The sequence below is a fragment of the Pararge aegeria genome, chromosome 26 (assembly GCF_905163445.1).
Source record: "Pararge aegeria chromosome 26, ilParAegt1.1, whole genome shotgun sequence".
Taxonomy (NCBI): domain Eukaryota; kingdom Metazoa; phylum Arthropoda; class Insecta; order Lepidoptera; family Nymphalidae; genus Pararge; species Pararge aegeria.
The window spans coordinates 7,641,055-7,667,746 of NC_053205.1; the positions used below are offsets into that span (position 1 = coordinate 7,641,055).

At 35.9% G+C, this 26,692-nt stretch overlaps 2 protein-coding genes across 4 annotated transcripts in view; one reads left to right on the forward strand and one right to left on the reverse strand.

Moving 5' to 3' along the window:
• Window positions 1–26,692, reverse strand: part of LOC120635072 (poly [ADP-ribose] polymerase tankyrase) — an 89,057-nt gene that overhangs the window by 44,980 nt on the left and 17,385 nt on the right. The window lies entirely within an intron of this gene.
• On the forward strand, window positions 282–25,246 carry LOC120635073 (acyl-CoA Delta(11) desaturase-like). 3 transcript variants are annotated; one of them, XM_039905982.1, is made up of 6 exons: window positions 282–385; window positions 15,065–15,276; window positions 16,448–16,622; window positions 18,341–18,502; window positions 19,842–20,077; window positions 25,002–25,246. In XM_039905982.1, the coding sequence occupies exons 2-6, from the start codon at window positions 15,072–15,074 to the stop codon at window positions 25,220–25,222; spliced, it is 999 nt and encodes a 332-aa protein (XP_039761916.1). In that variant the 5' UTR covers window positions 282–385; window positions 15,065–15,071; the 3' UTR covers window positions 25,223–25,246. The 3 variants fall into 3 exon arrangements, with proteins under 3 accessions (XP_039761916.1, XP_039761915.1, XP_039761917.1); XM_039905981.1 differs by having other exon boundaries at window positions 282–380; XM_039905983.1 differs by having other exon boundaries at window positions 282–361.

Below are 26,692 nucleotides of genomic sequence, written 5' to 3' on the forward strand. Positions count from 1 at the left end.
AAGCTACGCTTACTTCGGGACTAGATGACGATGTGTATATTTTCGTAGTATGATTTTTAGCTTCGTAAACTTTGGAGATAAAGAAATGAATGATGTTCAATAGACATTTTGAATTACTTAAAGAAACTCTACCCTTTTTTTATTTTATTAAAACCTACTTAGTTATAACGTATTATTAGTTAGATTCTAGTGCTTTCGACGTTAGGGCAAAGTAGTCACCGCAGTTAATACCTAAGGTTATATATAAGCCCCGAAGGCTGCGTGTTCACGGCCAGTTCAAATAACCCTCCGCTTGGTAGATACGTTAAATTGTGCGTGCGAGTTTTCATAATTAGGTACATCGGGAACATCTTGGATCGAAGTGAGTGGTTTTATGATAGGTAAGGTAATATTTATTTTTTGATGTGACATTAAATTTAGTTTTAGTTCTAAAACATTGTGCGTGTGTTTTAAGTATTCAGTATAGCTAAGCCTTAAATGAGGGGTTTGCTGATGTCCGCTGAGGAGTTCTGTCCTCTATGTCCAACCACAGTATGGGCAAAATTAAACACATATACCTCTATAGTACAAAAATAATTATTTAATCGGTTATAAATTGTCGGAGTTATGGTGTAAAATAGTCAAACACTCATCCCCTCTCCCAATGGAACCGAGCTTAATGTCGGAATAAAAAGTATCCTATATTACTTCTAACACTTCCAAGAATATGTGTACAAAATTTCATGAGGATCGGTTAAGTAGTTTTTGCGTGAAAGCGTAACAAACAAACTAACATTCACATTTATAATATTGGTAGGAATTACTTGATCGTTATATTCTCCCTTCTACCGCCCGAAATGCCTGAAGCATGTACTAGGAGCGTATAATATTCAAACACTTCAATAAAACATGCTACATTTCCTAAGACAATATTTCCCTTTACCCTAAATTAATAATAGTTAATAAAAAACACGTTTATTTTAGAAAATCCAATTAAACAATAAAAAACCAATTTTAATAAATTTGAATTTAGAATAGTGTTTTATTAAATTTGAATTTAGAATAGTGTGAATTATATAGTGTAAATGAGAAAAAAAGTTGTATTTAAAAAAAGCATAAAACGTGTACCTACTAGGAGTACATGATATTAAAATATATTTACATTAAATTAATTCATGCTACATTTTCTTAGAAAACATTTCCGTTTCCACACACAGCGTAAAATAATGTGAGTACTAAGAGATGAATAAATTTACATAAAGCTACATTAACAATGGCAATTAATTTCGCTTTGATTTAATTTTAATAGTAAACTAATTGTTGCCCGCGACTTCGTTCAAGTTTCTTTCGCTTTTAGTTAAAAATCCTTCGGGATCCGCTGGATAAAAACCGTTTCAAGGATAAATATAATTTAAATAATTCATATACTACGACAACGCATACGTCGCCATCTAGCCCCAATGTAAGCATAGCTTGTGTTATGGGTACTGAGACGACTGATGAATATTTTTTTCGAATAATATACAATTCAATACATATCTATAACAATACATATAAAAGCAATGTCTATGAAAAATTACGCTAAGATAATTTTGGCTGACCAGCGTAACCTTATCCGGGATAAAAAATATTCTTTGTGCATTTCCAGGATGCAACAGAAAATAATAAGATGTGATGATATCGTTTTAATTGTTCGTATCTTTTCTTTTAATTATTTTTTTCCATTATATTTATATCTATACTAATATGAGGAAAGATTTTTTTGCTTGTTTAAGTAAAACTTCTTTAGGCGCGACAATGAAGTAACTCAGATTTTTGTCTGATGGCTTATATTATATAATTATTCTATTTAACAAATGAAAATATTTTTAAAATGTTTGTAGTTTTAATATTACCTACATGAAATAAGTTGTCAATATTCACATTCGAGTGAAATTGTAAATTCTTTTGAGAAAAATAAACGTCTTTAACCACAAATGTGAAAGTGATATTAATAAATTTTAAATATATATATATACATACTAGCGGACCCCAGCGCCATCTGTCGGGCTGATTTGTGAATCTAAACCATCCGGCACCCTGGATGGTTTACCCAAACGCATACCAAAAAATTCATTCAAATCGGTCCAGCCGTTTAGGAGGAGTTTAGTGACATACACACGCACACAAGAAATATATATGTAAAGATATATATATATATACATATATATATATAGGCTCCAACGATTTTCATGAAATTTATTATACAGAGGGTTTCGGGGGCGATACATCGATCTAGCTAGGATACATTTTTAGAAAATGTCATTTTATTTGTGTTTTCACGAACGAAACAAGTTGCACGGGTCAGCTAGCATATATGTAATATTAAACCGGGGTAAACTTCTCCTATTCCCTTTTCCCGTGCCTTAGCAGGTGGACATGTGAATTATAAACCTTGTCAGGGGATATAATTTTTGTCTCCTACCTGTGTTAACCCTTTTGGCTACATATGGGCTATGGGCTACTCTTTTTTGAAATTGTTTTCTCAAAATTTGGAATATTGTAAAACAATATTTTATAATTCTTATTTAAATCAATAGTTTTAGAAAGATAGAAAGATAGATCTATATTTGCATAATACACACGTTTACATAGATGTCATTTCAATATATTGACACTGGCTGGCGTGCAAATATTACAAATCATTGGTTGCAATTAACACATAGAATCAATTTAAAAACATGTAATTTTAATACAGTACAAAAAAATCAGAAACATTACTTGAAAATTCGTGTTCAATGTTAAAATAAAAAACACAGTTGTTTTTTGTCATATTGGAAAAAAATCATCGAGGTAGTAGAAATTTTTCCCTTGCAACCATTTCTGCAACTTTTGCGTATAATGTTTTATTTAAAGTGTTTTGAGATTGGATGGAAGTTTATTCACAATTTTTACGAAATACTGCGTATTTGAATTGCAGTAAAATGCTTTTTAATTCTTTCCAATTGGACATTTAATTTAAAAGTTCAGAAAATTTAAGGACTACGCCGAAACAAAACAGTTAGATTTAAAAGAATCTCTTAAATGAAATAAAAAAAAAAAACAGTAATTGAATGCCACAAATCTGCCAAATAAAATTTCTAAATAAGATTTCTAAATTTCGAGCTTAATGTTCGAAATTTAAAATGGACGACAATAACGGATTATCTTAATAATGTTCTTATTTTTTTTTATGTTTGAATAAAATTTCTGTTCATACCAACATAATTGTGCTATTTTATGTAATCTGTTTTGAATATTTCCGAGAAATACCTTACGTTTTAAAACAGGTAGGTGAAGAAAATGTACTACCTAAACTAAGAACAAATTATGGCTAAGCTTTTTTATCGTTTTATTCGGTTTATCTCATGTATATGGGAAGTTTTTGCGTACCTTTAAAAAATCTAGCAATTTGACGTGGAAATAATAACACTGAATTGATTATATCTGCCTTTTTTATAATTTGGTTACATAGTCTTAATTATATTTTATCTGATTTCATCAGAACCATAGATAAAGCAACAAATAAAAAAAAGCACCCGAGCATAAACCCACCTAAGTAAATAAATTTAAGTGACCACGCTTATATAAAAGCTGACTAAAGCTGAGACTGATGATAGTTTTTTTTTGAGTTACATTTCTGCTTTTCTGCTAATCTTTACTGCTTTCTTTCTGGGGTTATTCTAGGGACTTTGTAGGTTATTGCAATCACGCCGCGATGCATAATTGTCGCGGGTGAAAACACAGGCCGCAACTAGTCATTGAACAATATATCCTGCGCTCATCAAAATATTAACTGGCGTATTAAAAATAGTGACTAGCACGATTATTATAAATGAAAATAATCAATAGTACAAAAAAGGCAATCAAATGTATATGAACTTTTCAAAAGGTCGATAACCTTTAACGATCCATTAGCAGTGGCGTGCGATGCATACATGAAGAAAAGCACTGCCTACCCTTTTTTTTTTTGGCGTGGTGGAAAAGCTTTATTGCTACCTCCGACCCTTAGGAAGGATGGAGGTTACGTGGGTCGCCCACACCCAAACTAAAAACCACCACGGCATGTCCCTTTTGTTGGCTTTGTAAGACGCCCGGGGAACCCGTTGTATACCTTCCGGACGTCTACCCACCAAATGAGGAGGGGATCAGGACAGCTTGACTCCGAAACGGCTGGACCGATTTCAATGAAACTTTCAGGGAATCTCCGGATTGACCTGGCGAGTTATCCTGTTAAGTTTGGTGACGATCGGAGCACTCCTATTTTTGAACTGTGAAACTGTCAAATACAGCTTTTATTTACTATGATGATATTCTATTGTTGGGTGTACATGGGTGTAGATAATAATCTTCACCCGCTCGAGAAGAAAATAGAAGGGAATGAATACGGAGAGAAATAAATGATTTAATATATTATGAGACTTAAATTAAAAATTGAATAATGTAAGTTTGTAGTTCAAATAAAGTAAAGCAAAATCTAGCCCGGCGAAGCGGGCTGGGTACGCTTTTGTTTAATAAAAATTAGGAAACTTAGTATATAAAATATCAGGAGAAATTTACTGATGAGAAGGGCGGAAAACATCGCACATGGCGGAAGCGGCCCCAAAACACATTTCCAAATCTACTGCAAACTCGCCCCAAAAAGGATTGGTGCTGTCTACACCGTATATACCAATAGCAGTACCAGCGCCACTCCCACAGCATCTGGCCATCTACATAGACAAGTTCTTCGAAATATTATATTGCAAATTTTAAACTTTTATAACATTTTAAAAGAACTCACCAACACAAACAGCCCACCATTATAAGTGGAGAATGTTTGTGTGGTGAACGTGAATGTTTTTCAGTGTCTGGGTGTTTATATGTGTTTATAAGTATTTATGTATATTATTCATAAAAATATTCATCATATTTTAGTGGCCATAACACAAGCTACGCTTACTTTGGGGCGAGATGGCGATCTGTGTAGTGTCGTAGTATATTTATATTATGTTTTATTTTAGTACTGTGAAAATTAAGTTTTATTTGCTATACTCCGCGAAAAGCAGGAGAATCTGTATGGTGTAATTTATAATTTCTTCAATCCTTATACTCCACACCAAACAGATTACCCTCGATGTACCCTCTACGCACGTTTCGCTCCGGTAGTTTATTTTAGTTCTGTTTGGTGTGGAGTATAGGGATTGAAGAAATTATAAATTACACCATACAGATTCTCCTGCCTTTCGCGGAGTATAGCAAATAAAGCTTTATTCTCATAATATATCATGGAATTCCGCAAAGTAACGCCTGCTTCTATCCAATATTTTTTATTATTATTCACTTGCAGACAGATATGAGGAAGCTATGAGTTTCATTTGGCTATATGGAAGTCTTAACAAAAACCTATACATTTTCCAAGGCCTTTGGCCTAAAAAACTTAAAAACATAAACATCCGCCAATTTTTTCTGCAAGTCATAATAAAAAAGTTACTTATTATTATATTATGTCGTGATAGCTCAGTGGTTAGGGCTTCAGCCTCCATTTCGGGGGACCGCGTTTCACCCCCGACACGCACCTCTAACTTTTCCGAGTTACGAGCGTTTTTGGGAAACCGGCATTCATGATTTCTGTATAATGTTCTAAAAAGCGTGTGAAGTCTTTGTGAAGAATAGGCACTTCAGGGGGGCGTCCATAAATTACGTGAGGTGTTTAAGGGGGGGAGGGGGTCGAGTCAAATCTCATCTAATCTTACGTTGGAGAGAGAGGGGGTCTCGGCAAATATCACGCAATTTTTTTTTTGATTGAAACAAAAAAAAATTATACTATTTTGGTCCATTTAATCCAGATTGTACATGCTTAAGATTGTATCTTAAGCGTAATCGTAATACGATTAAGATCATTTATTAATTCGTTCGAAAGAAAATAATTTCATTCATACTTCGACGTTATACATTAACTCACTGTCAAACCACCATATTTGTTTTATACCAAATAGCTCAATTTATGAAAATCATAATATGGACATGTTGGTTCCAATAGTCTCTCTTGAGACCGTGCATGATTCTCCATGGACTGAATTAGAGTAGATATTCTTTTTTTAATCACAGTTATGATTTAAGTATTCTATTGTTAAATTTTTATTACACTTATAATTAAACTCTCAGCAATATTGATTACTAGTCTTGAATAGTCGTAAATAAAAGCATGAAGCAAATTTGTTTTTTTCTTATTACAATAACAATCTAACGCGTTTACGTAAGAAACTCACATTTTGAAAAATCTCACGTGAGATTGGGGGATGGGGGAGGGGGTTGAATGAAATCTCACGACATCTCACCAGGGGGGGAGGGAGGGGCAGAAAATTTAAAAAACACCTCACGTAATTTATGGCAATTAAAATAAAAAAAAAAAACGGAAATTTTTCAAATCGGACCATTTGTTTTTGACGACCTCTCAGACCCAACGGTGAGCGCCGTGAATTTAAGTAGGAGGTCCCGGGTCCGAGTATTTAAGTGCATTATTCATTAAAACATATTCATCAGTCATTTTGGTACCCATAACACAAGCTACGCTTACTTTGGGGCTAGATGGCGATTAGTGTAATGTCATTGTATATTTAATTATTAATTTAATTTAATATTTAATTTATGAAAAAAAATCATGTTCATCACACAATCATTTTCCAGTTGTGGGAATCGAACCCACGACCTTGGACTCAGAAAGCAGGGTGATATGATGATGATGATTCGTACCTCATCTTAGTACCCATAACACAAGCTACGCTTACTTTGGGGCTAGATGGCGATTAGTGTAATGTCGTAGTATTTTTATTTATTTATTTCGTTTTAGTGTATAGGAGTTCTAAGTCGCGCTAAGGTATTTTTTTTTTTTTTTTTATGATGTTTACGTATCCATAGCAAACGCTTGATCTCCACCTTGACCTAAGGTCGTCTTCACGTACCATCTAGAAACGTGCTTCAATTTATAACACAATTCGAATCGACGTAACGAAAACAATTTCGTAAACGGAATGTTTACGATTTTTTTTTGTGTATACAAAAATACTATATCCCTATCGCAGTGGCGGATTAGCTCATCGTCATTAAACCATTATTGGCCAATTACAGGGCAAGGGTCACCTGTTAGAATGAGAAGGGTTTAGGCCAAAGTCCACAACGCCGGCGCAGCGCGGAATGGTGGACACCACACGCACATCACACATTCCACTACACACGCAATTCGTTTAAAGGAAATCGCATACAATTCTACAATAAACTACCAATCGACATCTTGGAGATGTCTCTTAAAAAGTTCAAAGTTTGTATTAAACGTAAGCTTATAGAAAAGTCCTATTATAGTATAAAGGACTAAGTAATCGATAAATAAGCTTGGGTGTGAATTATTGCTCTAACCAGGTTGCTCTTCTTATAATTTTAAATGACATTGTGAGATGGTGATAACAAAAAAAAACACCCGGCTAAGTTTGTTGTGGGCTTCTTCTTAGACCAGGACGCGTTTGGAACCCTCGTAGCTTTAGTTTTAAGTTTACGAATATGGTTATCGCCATCATCTCACTACCGTGTAATTCTCATGTACGCATCAAAAGTGCCACCTATGGGCCTACTTGAATAAAGATATTTTTGACTTTGACTTTACTACAAATTAGCCATTGACTGCAATCTCAAGTTCGATCGTGCATGGAGTACTGTTCCCATTTATGGGATGGCTCTGCCAAGTACCAGCTTTATGCCCTGGATTCGGAGGATCGCCGTGCTAGAAGGCTCATATGTGACCTAGCCAATAAAAACTTAAGAGTTTGGAACATCGTCGCAAGGTTGCCTGCCTTTCGGTATTCTATAGGATATATTTCGGAGAGTGTGCTCAAGAACCGTTTGATCTAGTTCCCTCCTCGCCTTTTTACCATCGAACCGCGAGGCACCGTAAGGATCTGCATCCCTACGTGGTCGATATACCGCGGACGCGTCCGAAGCCCTTCGCATCTTCGTTTCCGATCCGCACCGCTAGGATCTGGAATGCTCTTCCACCTTCCATTTTCCCCAGTGCCTACAATATGAGTACCTTCAAATCAAGAGTGAATAGGCATCTTCTAGGCAAGCGCGCCCCACCTTGGGCTGCATCATCGCTTACCATCAGGTGTGATTGCAGTCAAGCGCTCGTCTATAAACATAAAAAAAAAACAAAAGAAAAAAAAAAAAAAAAAAAAACTTTCCTGTTGGTAGGTGATGAGACAGTCGAAGATGGAAGCGGGCTTACCTGTTAAGGAGTATTTAGTTATAGTCCCCTAACCGGTTACTACGCGACATCGCACCGGAACACTGAATATTATATGAATAGTATCAATTATTAAAGAGGGTGGTAACTAGCCACGGCCGAAGCCTCCCACCAGACCGGACCACAGAAAATTCAGAAATTATAAATTCCTAATTTGCCTCTGCTGGGAAACGAACCCGGGACCTCCTACTTAAATTCACAGCGCTCACCGTTGGTTCAGAGAGGTCGTCAAAAACGAATGGATTTTGAATTCATCGAGGAATTCTATAGGCTATATATCAAGCTAAGACCAATACGACCAGTGGCGTGCATAGGTGGGTATGCACAGGGTATGCAGATGATATAAAATGAAGAAAATCTCCAGTACGAGTTATAAATACTTAAGGGTAGACTTTTTATAACTCTTACAACGCCTCTCCTGAAGTTTTGTATAACTCGTACTGGAGATTTTCTTCATTTTATATCATCTGTATACCCTGTGCATACCCTCTATTCTGAATTAGAACATAGCACCAATGAAGAATAAATAAATAAATATACTAAGACAATACACACATCGCCATCTAGCCCCAAAGTAAGCGTAGCTTGTGTTATGGGTACTAAGATGACTGATGAATAATTTTATGAATCTAGACGCTTCATAAACTCAAAAAGTTCTGCACCAATCGAGCTGAAATTTTAGCATGATATATACATATATACGCATCAAGGATTGTTTTTATCTATTTTTTGCATCAGTCACATATCCGCGAGTCATTATATCTACGCAGACAGTGGAAAAACAAAAACAAAAATGTATATCCACATATATTGCAAAATTAAACTTGTAATGTATTCTTTGTTTTGTTTCTCATTTCTCAACCATTCCATAAAAATGTGCTACAGCGAGGCGTGGCAGGGTACAACTGATAATATACATAAATACTTATAAAATACAGATATACATCGAGACACTGAAAAACATACATGTTCCTCATAGAAACATTTTCCAGTTGTGGGAATCGAACCCACGGCCTTGGGCTCGGAAAGCAGGGTCGCTGCCCACTGCGCCTATCGGCCATTGTTGAATGTTTCAAAATTAAGGTTTTTCTTTTCTTTTGAAGGCTTCCGCTGCGTGCGCTGCGCAAACGGCTAAAATTTCGATAAAATCAAATACGACAAAGTTGTTCCGCTTAAAAAGTTCTTAAAAAAAAGGTCCACAACAGCATATGTATATCTTTTAAGGTTGACTTATACGCGGACGAAGTGGCGATAAATAAATAAATAAATATACTACGACAATACACACATCGCCATCTACCCCCAAAGTAAGCGAAGCTTGTGTTATGGGTACAACGATGACTGATGAATATTTTTATGAATAATATACATAAAATACTTATAATATACAGATAAACACCCAGACACTGAAAAACATTCGTGTTCATCACACAAACATTTTCCAGTCGTGGGATTCGAACCCACGGCCTTTGGCTGAGAAAGCAGGGTCGCTGCAAACTGAGCCAATGGGCCGTCAAATGTACCACTAGTAGTGTAATAAAAACAGGCGAACATTAAGAAGGTAATTCACACCGTTTTATTATGAGAATAATTAATTTGCTACGTCACCGACTGAAGGTCAAAGGTGCATTATCAAAGCAAGAGCGAATAGGACAAGTTAATTTTGTATACACTATGTAACTATGAAGCGGTGATGGCCCAGTGTGTAGGACTTCGACGTCACTTTCGGGGGGCCGTGTTCGAATCCCAGCATTTTTTTTTTTTATTTGCGACCTTACGGGGGGCCGTGTTTGAATCCCAGCATTTTTTTTTATAAGCGACTTTACGGGGGGCTCACTGCAATCTATAATCTATCATCATCATCAGATGATAACTTGTTGACTTGTTGATAGAGACTAACTTGTTGACTAAAATGATTGATGACGTCATTATATATTCATCCAGAATTACCTTATATTGATGAGGGCATTGGTTAATCTGGCTCGCCTCAAACTTTTTTTTTACTAACGATAGGCCAGCGTGTGACGACAATCATGCCCGTTAGAAAGCAATGATGAGGTCTAGGTTGTCAAAGTCAAAGTCAAAGTCAAAAATATATTTATTCAAGTAGGCCCATAGGTGGCACTTTTGATGCGTACATGAGAATTACACGGTAGTGAGATGATGGCGATAACCACATTCGTAAACTTAAAACTAAAGCTACGAGGGTTCCAAACGCGTCCTGGTCTAAGAAGAAGCCCACAACAAACTTAGCCGGGTGTTTTTTTTTTTGTTATCACAATCATCACAATGTCATTTTAAATTATTAGAAGAGCAACCTGGTTAGAGCAATAATTTACACCCAAGCTTTTTTATCGATTACGTAGTCCTTTATACTATAATAGGACTTTTCTATAAGCTTACGTTTAATACAAACTTTGAACTTTTTAAGAGACATCTCCAAGATGTCGATTGGTAGTTTATTGTAGAATTGTATGCAAACACGCTGTTGGAACACGCTTGCCTAGAAAAAGCCCATTCACTCTAGCCTTGAAGGTACCCAAATTATACGTAGCAGAAAGCACAGTTACTGGTAGGGCGTTCCACATCTTAGCGGCACGTATCAGAAACGTGGATAATAAACGTTTCGTGCGTGTTGATGGTATATCAACCACATAAGGATGCCACCGCTCACGGCGTCTCGCTGTTCTGCGGTAGAACTGGGAAGGGGGAACAGGATTGTGAAGTTCCTGAGCACACTCAGTATATCCGGTAAAAAACAGATAAACAGGCAACATTGCGTCGGCGCTGGAGACTATATAGTTACGCCTGTGCTATCGATTTGACACCTATTATTCTCCTGGCGCAACGATGCACTTTTCACTTATAATACCACAAGAGCTTCAAAATTATCGGGTATTTCCCGATAGGTTCGTTGCAAACAAATGAAGGATTCAAGTTTTTCAGGGTATTTCAGGTATGTGATTTTTCCTGAAAAACTTGACGACTTTATTTGTTTGCAGGGAACCTTGAGGGAAATGCCAGATAATTTTGAAGCTCGTGTGGTATTCGGGGGATTATTTTTCCGTCCCAAATGTCGGCCAATAGAATTGCACCATGAGACGAAATGTACAGTTAACAAATAAGAATTTCATAATGAATAAATATAGCAAAATATATATAGCAACTACCAGAGAAAATTTTCAAAAAATTATCAGTATAATACCATGTAGGTTGTACCACGTGACGTCGAATGGTGCAATTCTATTGGTCGATATTTGGGTCGGAAAAATAATCAAAGTTATGTGTGTGAAGTAATTAAAATGTCACTCGCTGCAACGGTGTAGGAAAACATCGTGAGGAAACCTGCACGCCTGAGAGTTCTACATAATGTTCTCAAAGGTGTGTGGAGTCCACTAATCAGCATTGGTCCAGCGTGGTGGAAAACTGCCTTAACCCCTTCTAATTGTGGGAGGAGACCCGTGCCATGTAGTGGCCGGGAACGGATTGATATAATGATAATGTCAATTACACGCCAGTAAAACCGCGTGCGGAGCTTGCATAGAACCGAACTTAATTTATCCAGCTTAAGTCTTGCTGTAAGTCCTATCTACAAAGGTCGCCTGTAAGAGATTGCTTGCAATAAGGCCGCCTTTGCATGTCTACATTGTGTACTATATACTCCATACCGTGCATAGAGGGTATAGTGGCGTGCATAGAGGGTATGCACAGGGTATGCAGATGATATAAAATGAAGACCAGAAAATCTCCAGTACAAGTTATAAATACATAAGGGTAGGCTTTTTTTTTATAAATTTAAAATACTAATAAAAAATTTAAAACACTAATAAAAATTATAAAAATATAATAAGGGTAGGCTTTCTATAAGTCTGTAAGCTTCCTATCCTTAAGTTTTTTCTAACTCTTATCGTAGATTTTCTTCATTTTATATAATACTAGCCGTTTCCAGCCCGCTTCGCTGGGCGAATTGAAAAAGGAAATAAATTACATTTTATGTTTCATTTTTATTTATTTTTTTCATATTTTTATTATTCTCCTTTTTTTTATTTTTGTATGAACATAAATAGGCCCCGCGGATAGAACTGTAAGCATCGATATTGTTTAGACTTACTCAAATTCCAAATTCCATCGATTTAGCCTGTATCTTTCATCCAGGTGATTTTTCTCACTAATATTCATTGTAACTTTCAATGTGCAATCATTATAACATTTCCGTGCCTTTCTTCCAAAAATTAATAATAATTGACATGAAGAAAAAAATTTGAAATGAGCATTGAAAGTTTAAGTTAAAGTCATTGCAAGTCTCATATGTGAAGTTTAAATCTGTCTAGGTTCAAGTGCGACGAATTTTCTGTTAACTAAAATTTTCTCCGTGACATCAATTTTTTATAGAAAATTAATTGTGCATGTTTTTTATGAATTCTATTGGAATAAGTAACTAAATTTCTTTTCCACATCTCATGTGCTTGGAAAATGCATTCATTTTAATCTGTTACATTTCCGCGATCCCGCAATAAAAGAATTCGTCGGTTATGTAGTCTGCAAAAGTAAAATGAATGTAAAATTCTTAGTCCGTTGATTGGATAGCTACATGTAAAGTTAAGTTTTTGAAACCTCTCAATGACTTTTTCTCCGCTGCCAAAAAGACGATTGTTGTAAGGAAATACACGAATATCCCTACATACACGAAGATCCCCACCAAATTTGGAGTCTGTAGAAGTTACAGGTTAGAAATAAAAATTTTAGATTTTAACACCCACCCCCGCAATTCTTGTCGGAAGTAGACTTTATTGAAATCCATTTTGAGATGTTCTTTATGTGAATAATAAAAGATTCCTACCATATTTAGAATTTTTAGAAGCTATATTTCGAAATTGAAATTTTTTATTGTTAACACCCACCCCCGCGAACCTTATTGGAGGTGATTCATTGTAAAATCCGCTCGAAGATCATTTTTATATTACATATAGAACACTCTCACTAAATTTGGAGTCTATAGGAGCTATCGCTTGGAAATTAAAAATTTTCATTGTTAACGCCCCCGCAATCTTCTTTGGGGTGGGATATCGTAAAATTTGTTCATAAATCATTTTTACATCACTTATAGAAAATTCCTACAAAATTTGGAGCTTGTAGGAGCTTTAGCTGGAAAATTAAAAATATTAATTGTTAATACCCACCCCCGCAACCCCCTGTGGGGTGAGCTATCGTAAAATTCGTTCATAGCCTATTTCTACACCTCTTACAGAAGATTCCTACCAAATTTGAAGTCTATAGGAGCTATAGTTTAAAAACGGGAATTGTTCATTGTTAACGCCCCCGCAATCCCCTTTGGGGAATGAATTTCTTAAAATCTATTCATAGCTGACCTCTACATAGCAAAAGTAATATTCCTACCAAGTTTCACGTTTCTAAGTCTTATGGTTCCCGATATTTCGTGGTGAGTGACTATATAGATGGGAATTCTTCGATTATCATCGAAATTTTTAACTTTTTATCGGGCTTTTTTAAAATTTTCTTACATACAAAACTTTCTCCTGACAATTCTGAAGATAAAAAAAAGCCCAATTGGTCCAGCCGTTCTCCACTACCCTGAGTAGATTCTTAGCTGAATGTAAAAAACCATAATCCGTTTAATACACTCTGTTGAAATCCATGAAAACAAAAGAATCAAGAGAAAATGCTTATCTTTTGTTTTTATTAGCGGGATAAATGTTCATAAAAGTAAAACAGCAATAAAAAAATGAAGGAATGTTGGAATTCAAAAAATAGATAGCCATAAACCATCTAGGAAAAATTTCGCATCGAATGGTGGTAGTTTCATGTCGATACGATCAGTGGTTTAGGCGTGATTGAGCCTCAAACGAAGACCATTTTCATTATATATATATATATATAGATGCATACCCTGTGCATACCCTCTATGAACGCCAATGCTCCTTACTGTAACTTTTCCTGTATGTTATACGTGTAATAAAGTGTTTCTAGCTATTACATATATATAAAAAAAAAAAAAAAAAAAAAAAAAAAAAAAAAAAAAAAAAAAAAAAAAAAAAAATTGACCGACAAAGCAGATGGCACATCTAAGGTAAGTGGGAAACCTACGCCTATTTCACAGGGCATGCAAGTAGCACGTCCTGCAACATGCCGCCCTGTGTTAAGCCTCATATTAATAATATGAGATAGAAACAGGCGTTACTTTGCGGATATCCGTGATATATTATGAAAATTAAGCTTAATGTGCTATACTCCGCGAACCCGCGAACAGCAGGAGAATCTGTATAGTGTAATTTATAATTTCTTAAATAAATAAATAAATATATTACGACAATACACACAACGCCATCTAGCCCCAAAGTAAGCGTGTTGTGTTATGGGTACTAAGATAGCTGATGAATATTTTTTTTTTTTATGAATGAAATACACATAAATACTTATAATGTACAGATAAACACCCAGACACTGAAAAACATTTATGTTCATCACACAAACATTTTCCAGTTGTGGGAATCGAACCCACGACCTTGGACTCAGAAAGCAGGGTCGCTGCGCACTGCGCCACTAGGCCGTCAATCCTTATACTCAACACCAAACAGAACTTCGGCAATGTACCATCTACGCACGTTTCGCTCCGAAACCGGAGCATACTCAGGAGATGTTGACATTACAATTAAGTAATCTTAACAATTACTAATTGTTGTTCTCCTACTTTTCGCGGAGTACAGCAAATTAAGCTTCATTTTCATAACACAGAACCCTCGTTCAGCCATAACTAAACTTCTCCATTCACAGATAAAATATGGCGCCCTCATCAACACACACAGAAATAACAACTATTGTGGAGAACGAAGAGGACTACCCGAAGCTCGTAGCACCGCAGGCGGCCCCGAGGAAATACGACATAGTCTATTTCAACTTGCTGACATTCGGCTACGCGCATTTAATCACACTTTATGGAATGTATTTAGCCTGGACAACTGCGACGTGGAAGACTTTGATATTCAGTAAGTACAAATTAAAATTTAAATTCCAATTCAAACGTTCTTTATTCATGTAGGCCTATCACAGGCATTTATGAAGGGTTCATACGTATATATGTTTACATAATTGTAACGGGATGGTGATAACTTCGTACGCCAACTTAAACCTAAAGCTACGAGGGTTCCAAACGCGCCCTGGTCTAAGAAGAGCAAACAACAAACTTAGCCGGGTAAATTTAACCTACAATGTGAGACGTAATACTTCACCTTGATAACATTCGGCTACGCGTTTAGCCACTCTGCATGGAATGTATCTAGCCTGGACCACTGCGACATGAAAGACTTTGGTATTCAGTAAGTACATAGTTTATAAAGTCAAAGTCAAAGTCAAAAATATCTTTATTCAAGTAGGCCCACAGGTGGCACTTTTGATGCGTACATAAGAATTACACGGTAGTGAGATGATGGCGATAACCACATTCGTAAACTTAAAACTAAAGCTACGAGGGTTCCAAACTCTAAATAACCTCCAATGTTAGACATATAATACTTCACCTTGATTACATTCGGCTACGCGTATTTAGCCACTCTGTATGGAATAAAAACCCTACCGACAAAGACTTGTCGCTAAGCGATTTAGTTTTCCGGTGCGATGTCGCGTATAAATCTATTAGGGGTATGACTACGATATTATAGTATATACCTATTATAGTATAAAGGACTACGTAATCGATAAAAAAGCTTGGGTGTAAATTATTGCTCTAACCAGGTTGCTCTTCTAATAATTTAAAATGACATTGTGAGATGGTGATAACAAAAAAAACACCCGGCTAAGTTTGTTGTGGGCTTCTTCTTAGACCAGGACGCGTTTGGAACCCTCGTAGCTTTAGTTTTAAGTTTACGAATGCGGTTATCGCCATCATATCACTACCGTGTACCTAATTCTCATGTACGCATCAAAAGTGCCACCTATGGGCCTACTTGAATAAAGATATTTTTGACTTTGACTTTGACTTTGACATACTCCCTACCAGGTTAGCCCGCTACCATCTTAGACTGCATGATCTCTTACCAACAGGTGAGATTGCAGTCAAGGGCTAACTTGTAGAGGAATAAAACTAGCCAAGTATTTATCTACTTTATGCTCTTGGAACTTGGATGTTAGTTTATACACAGCCTAAAAATTAACTTCCAGATCACATAATATTCATGCTGGCAGCAGTCGGCGTGACCGCCGGCGCGCATAGGCTGTGGACGCACCGGGCGTACAAGGCGAAGATGCCATTACAGATAATTCTGATGGTGATGAATACTCTAGCGTTCCAGAATACGGCGATACACTGGGTGCGTGAACACCGGATGCACCATAGGTGAGACTTTACGACTTAAATATATCATCAATCCATACTGTCTATCCTACTATACAACATATATATATATATATATATATATATATATATATATACTAGCGGACCCCAGCGCCATCTGTCGGGCTGATTTGTGAATCTAAACCATCCAGGGTGCCACCCAAATGCATCTCAAAAAATTAATTCAAATCGGTCCAGCCGTTTAGGAGGAGTTCAGTGACATACACACGCACACAGTAAATATATATATATATATTTTTTTTTTGACAATACACACATCGCCACCTAGCCCCAAAGTAAGCGTAGCTTGTGTTATGGGTACTAAGATGACTGATGAACATTTTTATGAATTATATGTACATAAATACATAGAAAATACATATAAACACCCAGACACTGAAAAACACTTAATGCTCATCACACAAAAAATTTCCAGTTGTGGGAATCGAACCCACGGCCTTGGACTCAGAAAGCAGGGTCGCTGCCCACTGCGCCAGTCGGTCGAATATACATTAATATAGTAAATGTGAAAATGTGGATGTTTGTTACATATTAATACATTCATGCAAAAAGAGCTAAACGGATTTGGATGAAATTTGGCATTCATGTAACATATGACATGGAAAAGAACATAGGCTACCTTTTACCTATCCCGATTCCTCAAGTATTTCCAGAGGGAAAATTTCAAAATTTTTAACGGGCTAAGCCGCGGGCAGACAGTTTAGAAATTTACCACCTATGCTATGGAAAAGGACATGTACTTTATATACCGATCTCTCAAATAGTTCCCGTGGTAGGATTAAAAATTGTTAACGAGATAAGCTTTAGACACAGTTCTAAAGTCCATGCAGACGAAGTCGCGAAAGCCAAGTTTGTAGGTAATAAAGTTCTTAAGAGATTTGAATCATATGCAACGATAATATCTATCAAACAAATAAAATTAAAATATTCTTTTGAAAAATGCAACCATTACATCAGTATTTTCTTACGACGTTGTAACGTTCAACTATCGTCAGTAAGTCGACTTTACAGACAACCATGCATGTCTACAATAGTATTCTTAAATATATAGATATTAAGGACCTAACTGTAAAGGAGGCTAGGGAAAAGTTAACATTTTGGCTCAACACACTTGGATACGATGACACTGAAAAGATATTAAAATTCGTACAGTAAAATTTTATATATTTATTTATCTTACCATTTTATATATGTAGAAATAATATATATCTTATTATTAGCAACTATATTATATACACAGGCTAATTTGTTTATTTTATTCGTTTCTTACCTCATTAATGCCTTTATTTAAAACTGTCACCTTCATCAATTTCTCTTTTTTGGCCGAGCAATCAATTTTGGCAATCTATTAACTGGGCCCCACGATACAGGTCACCTAGTGTGGGGTCCACAGGTTATCAATAATAAGAGGCAAATATCAATATTATGTGCATTCAGCTTTACAAATTTAATATGTTAACCAATTCATGTGAAATTGTTTTACTTTTTGTGTTGTATTTCTTTTTCTTTCTACTATTGTATTGATATTCTGTGTAACATTTTAGTTTCAATAAATGTTTATTATTATTATTATTATTTAACCAATTTTTTTTTACTTAACACCGCTAAAGAAGTATAACTTCTAAAATTAGGGTAGACAGTGCTTTTACGAATGTATAAAGTGCACGTCACCTATGCTAACATGTAACGTAAAATTACAGATACAGCGACACGGACGCCGACCCTCACAACGCGACACGGGGCTTCTTCTACTCGCACATGGGGTGGCTGTTGGTCAGGAAGCACCCGGAGGTCAAAAAGAGGGGGAAGTTCGTCGACATGTCCGACATATACGCGAATCCCGTGCTAAGGTTTCAGAAGAAGTAAGTTCAACTTCCTACTCATATTAAAAAATGCGATAGTTTGTGTGGATGGATGGATGGATGGATGGATGGATGGATTTGGATGGATGTACGGACGGACGGACGGACGGATGGATGGATGGATGGATGAATGGATATGGATGGATGAATGAATGCATGAGTGGATGAATGGATGGATGGATTTTTGTTACTCTTTTACGCAAAAACAACTTAACCTTGTTTGCTTGTTATCCCGAGAAAATGTATGGTTCCCGCAGGATTCATTAAAAGCCAAAAAACTCTTCTTTATTCATGTATTCATCACAAACACTTATGAAGCGTTCATACATATGTCTACATAATTGTAAGGGGATGATGATAACTTCGTTCGCCAACTTAAACCTAAAGCTACGAGGGTTCCAAACGCGCCCTGGTCTAAGAAGAGCCCACAACAAACTTAGCCGGGTAATTTTTTTTTGTTATCACCATGTCACAGTAAATTAATATTAAGCTCTGAAGTCAGTTTAAGTGATCCTTAACATTATAATAGGATTTTTCTGTTTTTTCTTTAATATAAACCTTGAAATTATTGAGAGACATCGCGAAGATTTCGTTTGGTAATTTGTTATAAAATAATAAATTCAATATAATTTTGACGGCCGATTGGCGCAGTGGGCAACGACCCTGCTTTCTGAGTCCAAGGCCGTGGGTTCGAGTCCCACAACTGGAAAACGTTTGTGTAATGAACATGAATGTTTTTCAATGTCTGGGTGTTTATATATATATTATAAGTATTTATGTATTTTATTCATAGAAAGATTCATCAGTCATCTTAGTACCCATAACACAAGCTACGCTTACTTTGGGGCTAGATGGCGATGTGTGTATTGTCGTAGTATATATTTTTTTATTATGCAACTAGCTGTTGCCCGCGACTTCGTCTGCGTTTGATTTTATTTTGAGATGTGGCATTCAATTGGCATTCAAGTATTGAGTATCGCTAAGCCTTAAATGAGGGGTTTGCTGCTGTCCGCTGAGGAGTTCTGTCCTCTATCTCCTACCACATTCATCAGATCTACACAAAGTTTGGGCAAAATTAAATACATATTATAACCTCTATAGTGCAAAAATAATGAATTTAAATCGGTTATAATTTGTCGGAGTTATGGCGTAAAATCTTCAAACACTCATCCCCTCTCCCAAAGGAACCGAGCTTTATGTCGGGATAAAAAGTATTCTATATTACTTCTAACACTTCCAAGAATGTGTGTACAAAGTTTCATGAACTTATTGAAAACAATTTTGATGGTTCACATCTGCCAGGCGTCCCGTGACGGCTCGAACGGATTTTTTTTTTCAGATACGCCATCCCCTTCATCGGAACAGTCTGCTTCGCGCTTCCAACCCTCATCCCCATGTATTTCTTCGGGGAGACGTTCAACACAGCGTGGAGCATCGCAATAATGCGCTACGTGTTTAACCTTCACATAACATTCCTGGTCAATAGCGCCGCCCACCTGTGGGGCGGCAAGCCGTACGACAAGAACATGATGCCGGCTCAGAACCTATCAGTTTCCTTCGTGGCTTTCGGGGAAGGTGGGCCATCTTTTTTTAACTCCCGACGTAAAAAGTTTATAAGCTTTTTACACGCTTTATATTAGCTTCACTTAAAAAAAAAAAAAAAATTTAAATCTGTTTATTATAAATAAAAAATACATGGTTGTTTAGATCTCAATTACATTACGCTAATCTTCATTATGGAAGATTTTTGCGCTTGAGAGGGTTGCACAAATATATATTGATTATTATATATTAATTAATGTATAATGTAAAGAAAAAAAAAAAAAAACAAAAGAAACATTTCTATAGTGATAATTAATGGAATTTGTAGGAATGGTCTGGATGAACTTCCGCCTAGTAGTTTTTGCACGTACCCTGAATGTAATAACGTTTCAATTTGTTTTTGATTTGCTTCAGGTTTTTATTTTCAATTTCTTCTAGCAAAGGTCTAGGTAATTTTTCTAAAACACTAGGCAGGAGGTACTCCCATACCCTCTTTCCATAAACATTATTAAATGTGGGTGTTCTAAACATAGGTAGGTAGGTTAAATGACGTAAGTGCATAGGTCTAGCATTCTTGTCTAATTTGCAAATGTTGTTATGATACTGAGTTATTATTGCTAAATCCACTTTGTCATAAACTGACATCACATTACAATATTTAAAAAGCCCTTCGTAATTATTTTTATGTTTATATTTAATTTTCAATGGAACTATTGTTTTCAGTAATCTAAGTTGCAATTTATAAATGTTTTGCAGATGGGTTTTATAAGTTCTGCCATAACTAGAGATGCCATAGTTTATAATCGAATCTGCTAGTGACATATATAGCAATCGTAGTGTTCTATAGGGCAACTTATTTTTAAGTATGCACATTTGTATGTTTGTTTGTAACCGACTTCTTTGGGCGCGATTTTGACCCACTTTAAACGGTCAGATTTCTTTTAAACTTTGTAGACATATCGAGGACCGATGACAATACACTAATCTGTAAAGATTATTCCAATTTTCACTATAAAAAATAAGATTTTTTACTAATTACTACAGCGCCATCTAGACCCAAATGTAAAAAACCTATGGCGTTCGCGTACCTAACAAATTCCACAGAAAACATTAAGCTACTAGATGGTAGAGGGCGTTAGCTATTGCTTTTGCCTGTTGGCCTGTTTTAAATAATAATTAGAATTTGCATTTCGAGACACGGGCACACTGAATAAAAAAAAAAAAAATTATCTCTTTAATGGTGGATGGGTTACCGATTAATTTTGCTCTAATAAAAATAATAGATCAAGAAAAACTAAAAAAAAAATCGCTATTATGAATAAACTAAAAGAAAGAAATTAGTTTCGTTTTTTATACCAAGCGTGTTTTTTTAGTTTGTTTGAACTATTTAATTATTGAAGTTAAACTTCTTTAGGCGCGACTAGGGAGTAACTCGGATTTTTTTCTGACGGAAGTAACGCTTACGTCAGAAGCGTTACTTTTTTTTTTAAAGTAGGTAGTAAGGGGAAGTGCTACTACCATGGATATTTCTGCCGCATTATTGCAATGCTGTGTTTCGGTCTGAAAGGGCGTGGTTGCCGGTGTAATTACACATAAGGCTTGCTATGTTATGTTTATAGGCGATGGTCACAAACAACAAAACACAAAATGATATACAAACAACAAAAGACAAAATGATATATATATATATATATATCATTTTGTCTGGGAGGCTTTGGCTGTGCTTGGCTTTGGTTGCTAGTCACCACCCTACCGACAAAAACGTGCCGCTAAGCGAATTAGTGTTCCGTTGCGATGTCGCGTAGAAACCGATTAGGGGTAGGTCTACTATACTTGGATAGAAGCAGGCGTACTTTGCGGAATTCAAGGATATATTACGAAAATTAAGCCTAATTTTCTATACTCCGCGAAAAGCAGGAGAATATGTATCTGTAATTCATTTATTCAATCTTCATACACCACACCAAACAGAGGATGAGGATGCTCCGGTCTCGGAGCGAAACGTGCGTAGAGGGAACATTGCCGAGGATCTGTTTGGTGTGGAGTATACGGATTGAAGAAATTATAAATTACACCATACAGATTCTCCTGCTGTTCGCGGAGTATAGGAAATTAAGCATAATTTTCCATAATCTACCATATTTCCTATCAGGTTAGCCCGCTATTATCTTAGCGAGCATCATAACTTACTACCAGACCAGATAGCAGCCAAGGGCTAACTTGTAGCGGAATTAAAAATAAAAGTTATACAACGTGTAAAAGAATTCCGAAATAATATTGAAGGATGCAATAAGTATTTCATATAGAATCACCCCATGAAAATATTAGATCAAAAGTGATCAAGTGTTTACTTATGACAACCCTATTGAAGATAAAAGACCGACACAAGCATAGTACCTACGCTACGCGACGCGTATAAAGTGACACGGGTCACATGATTTTAATTTCGCATGTGATGTTAGGGCTGTATATGATTTCTGTCAGTAAAAACTATTAGGTTTTCGGTTTCACAGATAAGTCTCAGAGATAGTACATAATGTATTTCTAAAGCCTGTGAAATATTATTTCAGTTTTCATTTACACGTTGTATATTATCTACAATGCAGTTATTAGTGTGTATATGTTTGTATTATTGATATCTAAGACCTCCCAAGTGTCTCACTGACCTTATCACTATTAGTGATTAGGTCGCCTTGTGCTTTTTAATTATGAGACCTTATCACTATTAGTGATTAGGTCGCCTTGTGCTTTTTAATTATGAGACCTTATCACTATTAGTGATTAGGTCGCCTTGTGCTTTTTAATTATGAGACCTTATCACTATTAGTGATTAGGTCGCCTTGTGCTTTTTAATTATGAGACCTTATCACTATTAGTGATTAGGTCGCCTTGTGCTTTTTAATTATGTTTATTTTGTCCCCTAATTTTTATCCTTTTGTATGCAATAAATTTATTCAAAATACAATAATAAAGCTCGTCAGAATAATGCTCAAATTTCCAAGCACGTTTGAGATAAAAGTTATCAAGAGTTTATTTATTTGCCGACGTTACAAAAATTACTGTGACACAAAAATGTTTATATTGTTTAAATTCAAATTCAAAATTTCTTTTTTCAATAATGACGGTGCATAGTCAGAACATATTTGAAAATTTAATTTTTTTTCCATAAAAATATAACAAAATTTAAAAAGAAAATGTACCGTAACAATATTAATATTAGAAGTAAAAATAAACTCGTTGTGCAGTTTACTAGGCTACACAAAATTGCAAATTCATTCACGGGCAAATATATATTGTATATTATTTTATAACAAATTACCAAAATGAAATCTTTGAGATGTCTCTCAATAAGTTCAAAGTTTATATAAAACGTAAGCTTACAGAAAAATCCTATTATAATATTAAGGATAACTTAAACGATAAAAAAGCTTCATAGCTTAATATAAATTTACTGTGAGATGGTGATAACAAAAAAAATACCCAGCTCAATTGTGGGCTCTTCTTCCAGGGCGCGTTTGGAACCCTCGTAGCTTTAGGTTTAAGTTGGCGAACGAAGTTATCATCATCCCCTTACAATTATGTAAATATTATTTTTATAATTATTATAAGTGTTTTTACCTACACTTGGAGGAATTATCAATTTTATAAATTGAAAATGCATATAAACATTTTTGGAACCAACAGGATTTGAACCTGCGACTCTCTGGCAATCGCGGCCTGAGCGCTTTCTCCAATTAAGCTACGGCTCTCCTACCGTCGATGCCGAAATTAGTATATGCCTTTCACATCAATCTTATAGCGACTGTAGCGTCATCTAGTAGGAAACGTTGCAGTTTCGATCTACTTGTAAAGGTCCATATTACAATGAGACACGTTTGAAACAAGAGATGACAGATTGCTTTTTTTATAATCAATACTTATAATAAAACTGTAACTGGAAGATTTCTGTACATTTAATATATTTTGAAATTTTTTTTTTTTTTTTTTATAATAAATAAATATACTACGACAATACACACATCGCCATCTAGCCCCAAAGTAAGCGTAGCTTGTGTTATGGGTACTAAGATGACTGATGAATATTTTTTATTAATAATATACATAAATACTTATAATATACATATAAACACCCAGACACTGAAAAACATTCATGCTCATCACACAAACATTTTCCAGTTGTGGGAATCGAACCCACGGCCTTGGACACAGAAAGCAGGGTCGCTGCAAACTGCGCCAATCGGCCGTCGACTCGATTTTGACCGGGGGATGCTTTATAATCGATACAGAGTCCAAAACATATTTTTATTTAATTTTTGTCCGTCTGTCTGTCTGTCCGGGCATCACGTGAAAACTATTGGACGGATTCAAATAAAATTTGGTATAGTAGTAGCTGATATTCCGGGTCAACATATAGGATACTTTTTATCCCGATAAAAAACAAGCTTCTTCCGGGAAATGAGATGAAATTTTTTATCAATTTTACTTCATAGCTCCGTTAATTTTTAATAATTCTTCAAATTGGACCTATCGTTTAGACGTTACTACGGGTATTGAAATGCTAAAAGATATTAAATCCGATGATAACCTATTTGATGCAGACGAAGTTGCACGGGTTAGCTAGTGTAAACATATGTATTATCAAAATTAAGCTTAATTTGCTATACTCCGCGAAAAGCAGGAGAATCTGTGTGGTGTAATTTATAATTTCTTTAATACTTATACCCCACACCAAACAGATCTTCGGCAATATACCCTCTACGCACGTTTCGCTCCGAAACCGGAGCATCATCAGGAGATGTTGACTTTACAATGAATAATTGTTAAGACCCAATCCAATATGTAAACATATGTGTATGAACGCTTCACATGTATCTAAGCAATCGATTAAGGTGTCCATTCAAGGGCAAACCTGTAGCGGACGTATAAAGAAAATAAATTAACGTTTCATTAATTGAAGGTTTCCACAATTATCACCACGCGTTCCCGTGGGACTACCGCACGGCTGAGCTGGGCAACAACTGGCTCAACGTGAGCACCAAGTTCATAGACTTCTTCGCGTGGATCGGCTGGGCATACGACCTCAAGACGGTGCCGAACGACGTGGTGCGGTCGAGGGCTGCCAGGACAGGGGACGGTAGTAATATGTGGGGCTACACACCCCGGGATAAGACTGAATAAATGTGATGACCTCTTAATTGTAATAATAATAAATATTTAATTTTAAAAAAACTAAAACGCTTCTATTTTTATTGAAGTTATACTTCTTTTGGCGCGTTAGAGAAAATTTATGAGAGTTTATTTTTACGATAATTTATCTATGAGGTTTGACAGTGTACACTTTCAATTGTCAAAGTCTGCGGGCTCTTTTCGGAGATTTAATTGTTTCTATTGTACAAAATTCTAAAATTTCCGATTATTGTCCGATTATGAGTCTATTGGTATTCCAAATTTAATTATGTTTATTTTTTGTGATATTTGAATAAAATTTATTTAACTCGATAATGCGTTATAATAGAACTTTCAATGTATTAAATGAATATTTTTCTATTGTTAGTGTCGTTTTTTTATAAAAACGTAGAATAAGGCGAAAGAAAAATATTGTGGAAAGATTTTTATCTTGTTACGCCAAAAAAGTAAAACTTCTAACGCGTGTACATAAGTAGGTCCCCACAACTTTTTTTGACGTGACAACGTCTTATAATTCGATGGAGCCGGCTGCACGCACGAAAAATTATGACAACATGCGGCGTTACCTCGCTCTGAGGCGTTCCATTTAAGACTTGAATTGCAAGCGAGAGCGCGGAACGAGCGACAAAGAGGCACAATCGGCCTCCGCGCTCGGCAGCGTTCGACATCTGTCTCTCTCTTACTTGAGTGAGCGATGCGTCCGCGTGGACAGCTGCTATACAATAATACATTTACATGTTTTCGTCAAGTATGAAGTGCAGTGAAAAGTAAATGTGGTGTCAATTGTTTATAGCAACGATGATGATAGAAACTATGTACATTGTAAAAAAATTTACATAATTGTATTCATGCGTACAAATAAATGTAACTTGATCAATTCAATTGTGATTTCAATCTATCTACTTTCTATATCCATACAAAATATCTATCAAGCAAATAAAATTTATATTTTCTTTTGAAAAATGCAACCATTCCATCAGTATTCTCTTATGACGTTGTCACGTTTAACTATCGTCAGTAAACCGAATTTACAGACATCGATTTTTTTTTTATAAATTATATAGAGCGCCCTCCCTGGCGACCTCCCTGACGAACTCCCTGGCGCAACGGTGAGCGCTGGGAATTTAAGTAGGAGGTATTTGATAGAAGCAGGCGTTGCTTTGCGGAAATCCATAATATATTATGAAAATTGAGCTTAACTTGCTATACTCCGCGAACAGCAGGAGAATCTGTATGTTGTAATTTATAATTTCTTCAATCCTTATACTCCACACCAAACAGATCCTCGGCAATGTACCCTCTACGCAGGTTTCGCTCCGACACCGGAGCATCCTCAGGAGACTTTGTCGTTACAGATACTCCTACCGTTCGCGGAGTATGGCAAGTTATGCTTAATTTTCATAATAAGTAGGAGGTCCCTGGTTCGATACCCAGCAGAGGCAATTAGGGAATTTATAATTT

Bases quoted from the DNA above. Each gene is read 5' to 3' on its own strand.
- LOC120635073 (XM_039905982.1), top strand. From the start codon at position 15,072: ATGGCGCCCTCATCAACACACACAGAAATAACAACTATTGTGGAGAAC. The intron at 15,277-16,447 runs GTAAGTACAAAT...ATTAACTTCCAG, and splicing joins GTGGAAGACTTTGATATTCA to ATCACATAATATTCATGCTG. The intron at 18,503-19,841 runs GTAAGTTCAACT...TTTTTTTTTCAG, and splicing joins GTGCTAAGGTTTCAGAAGAA to ATACGCCATCCCCTTCATCG.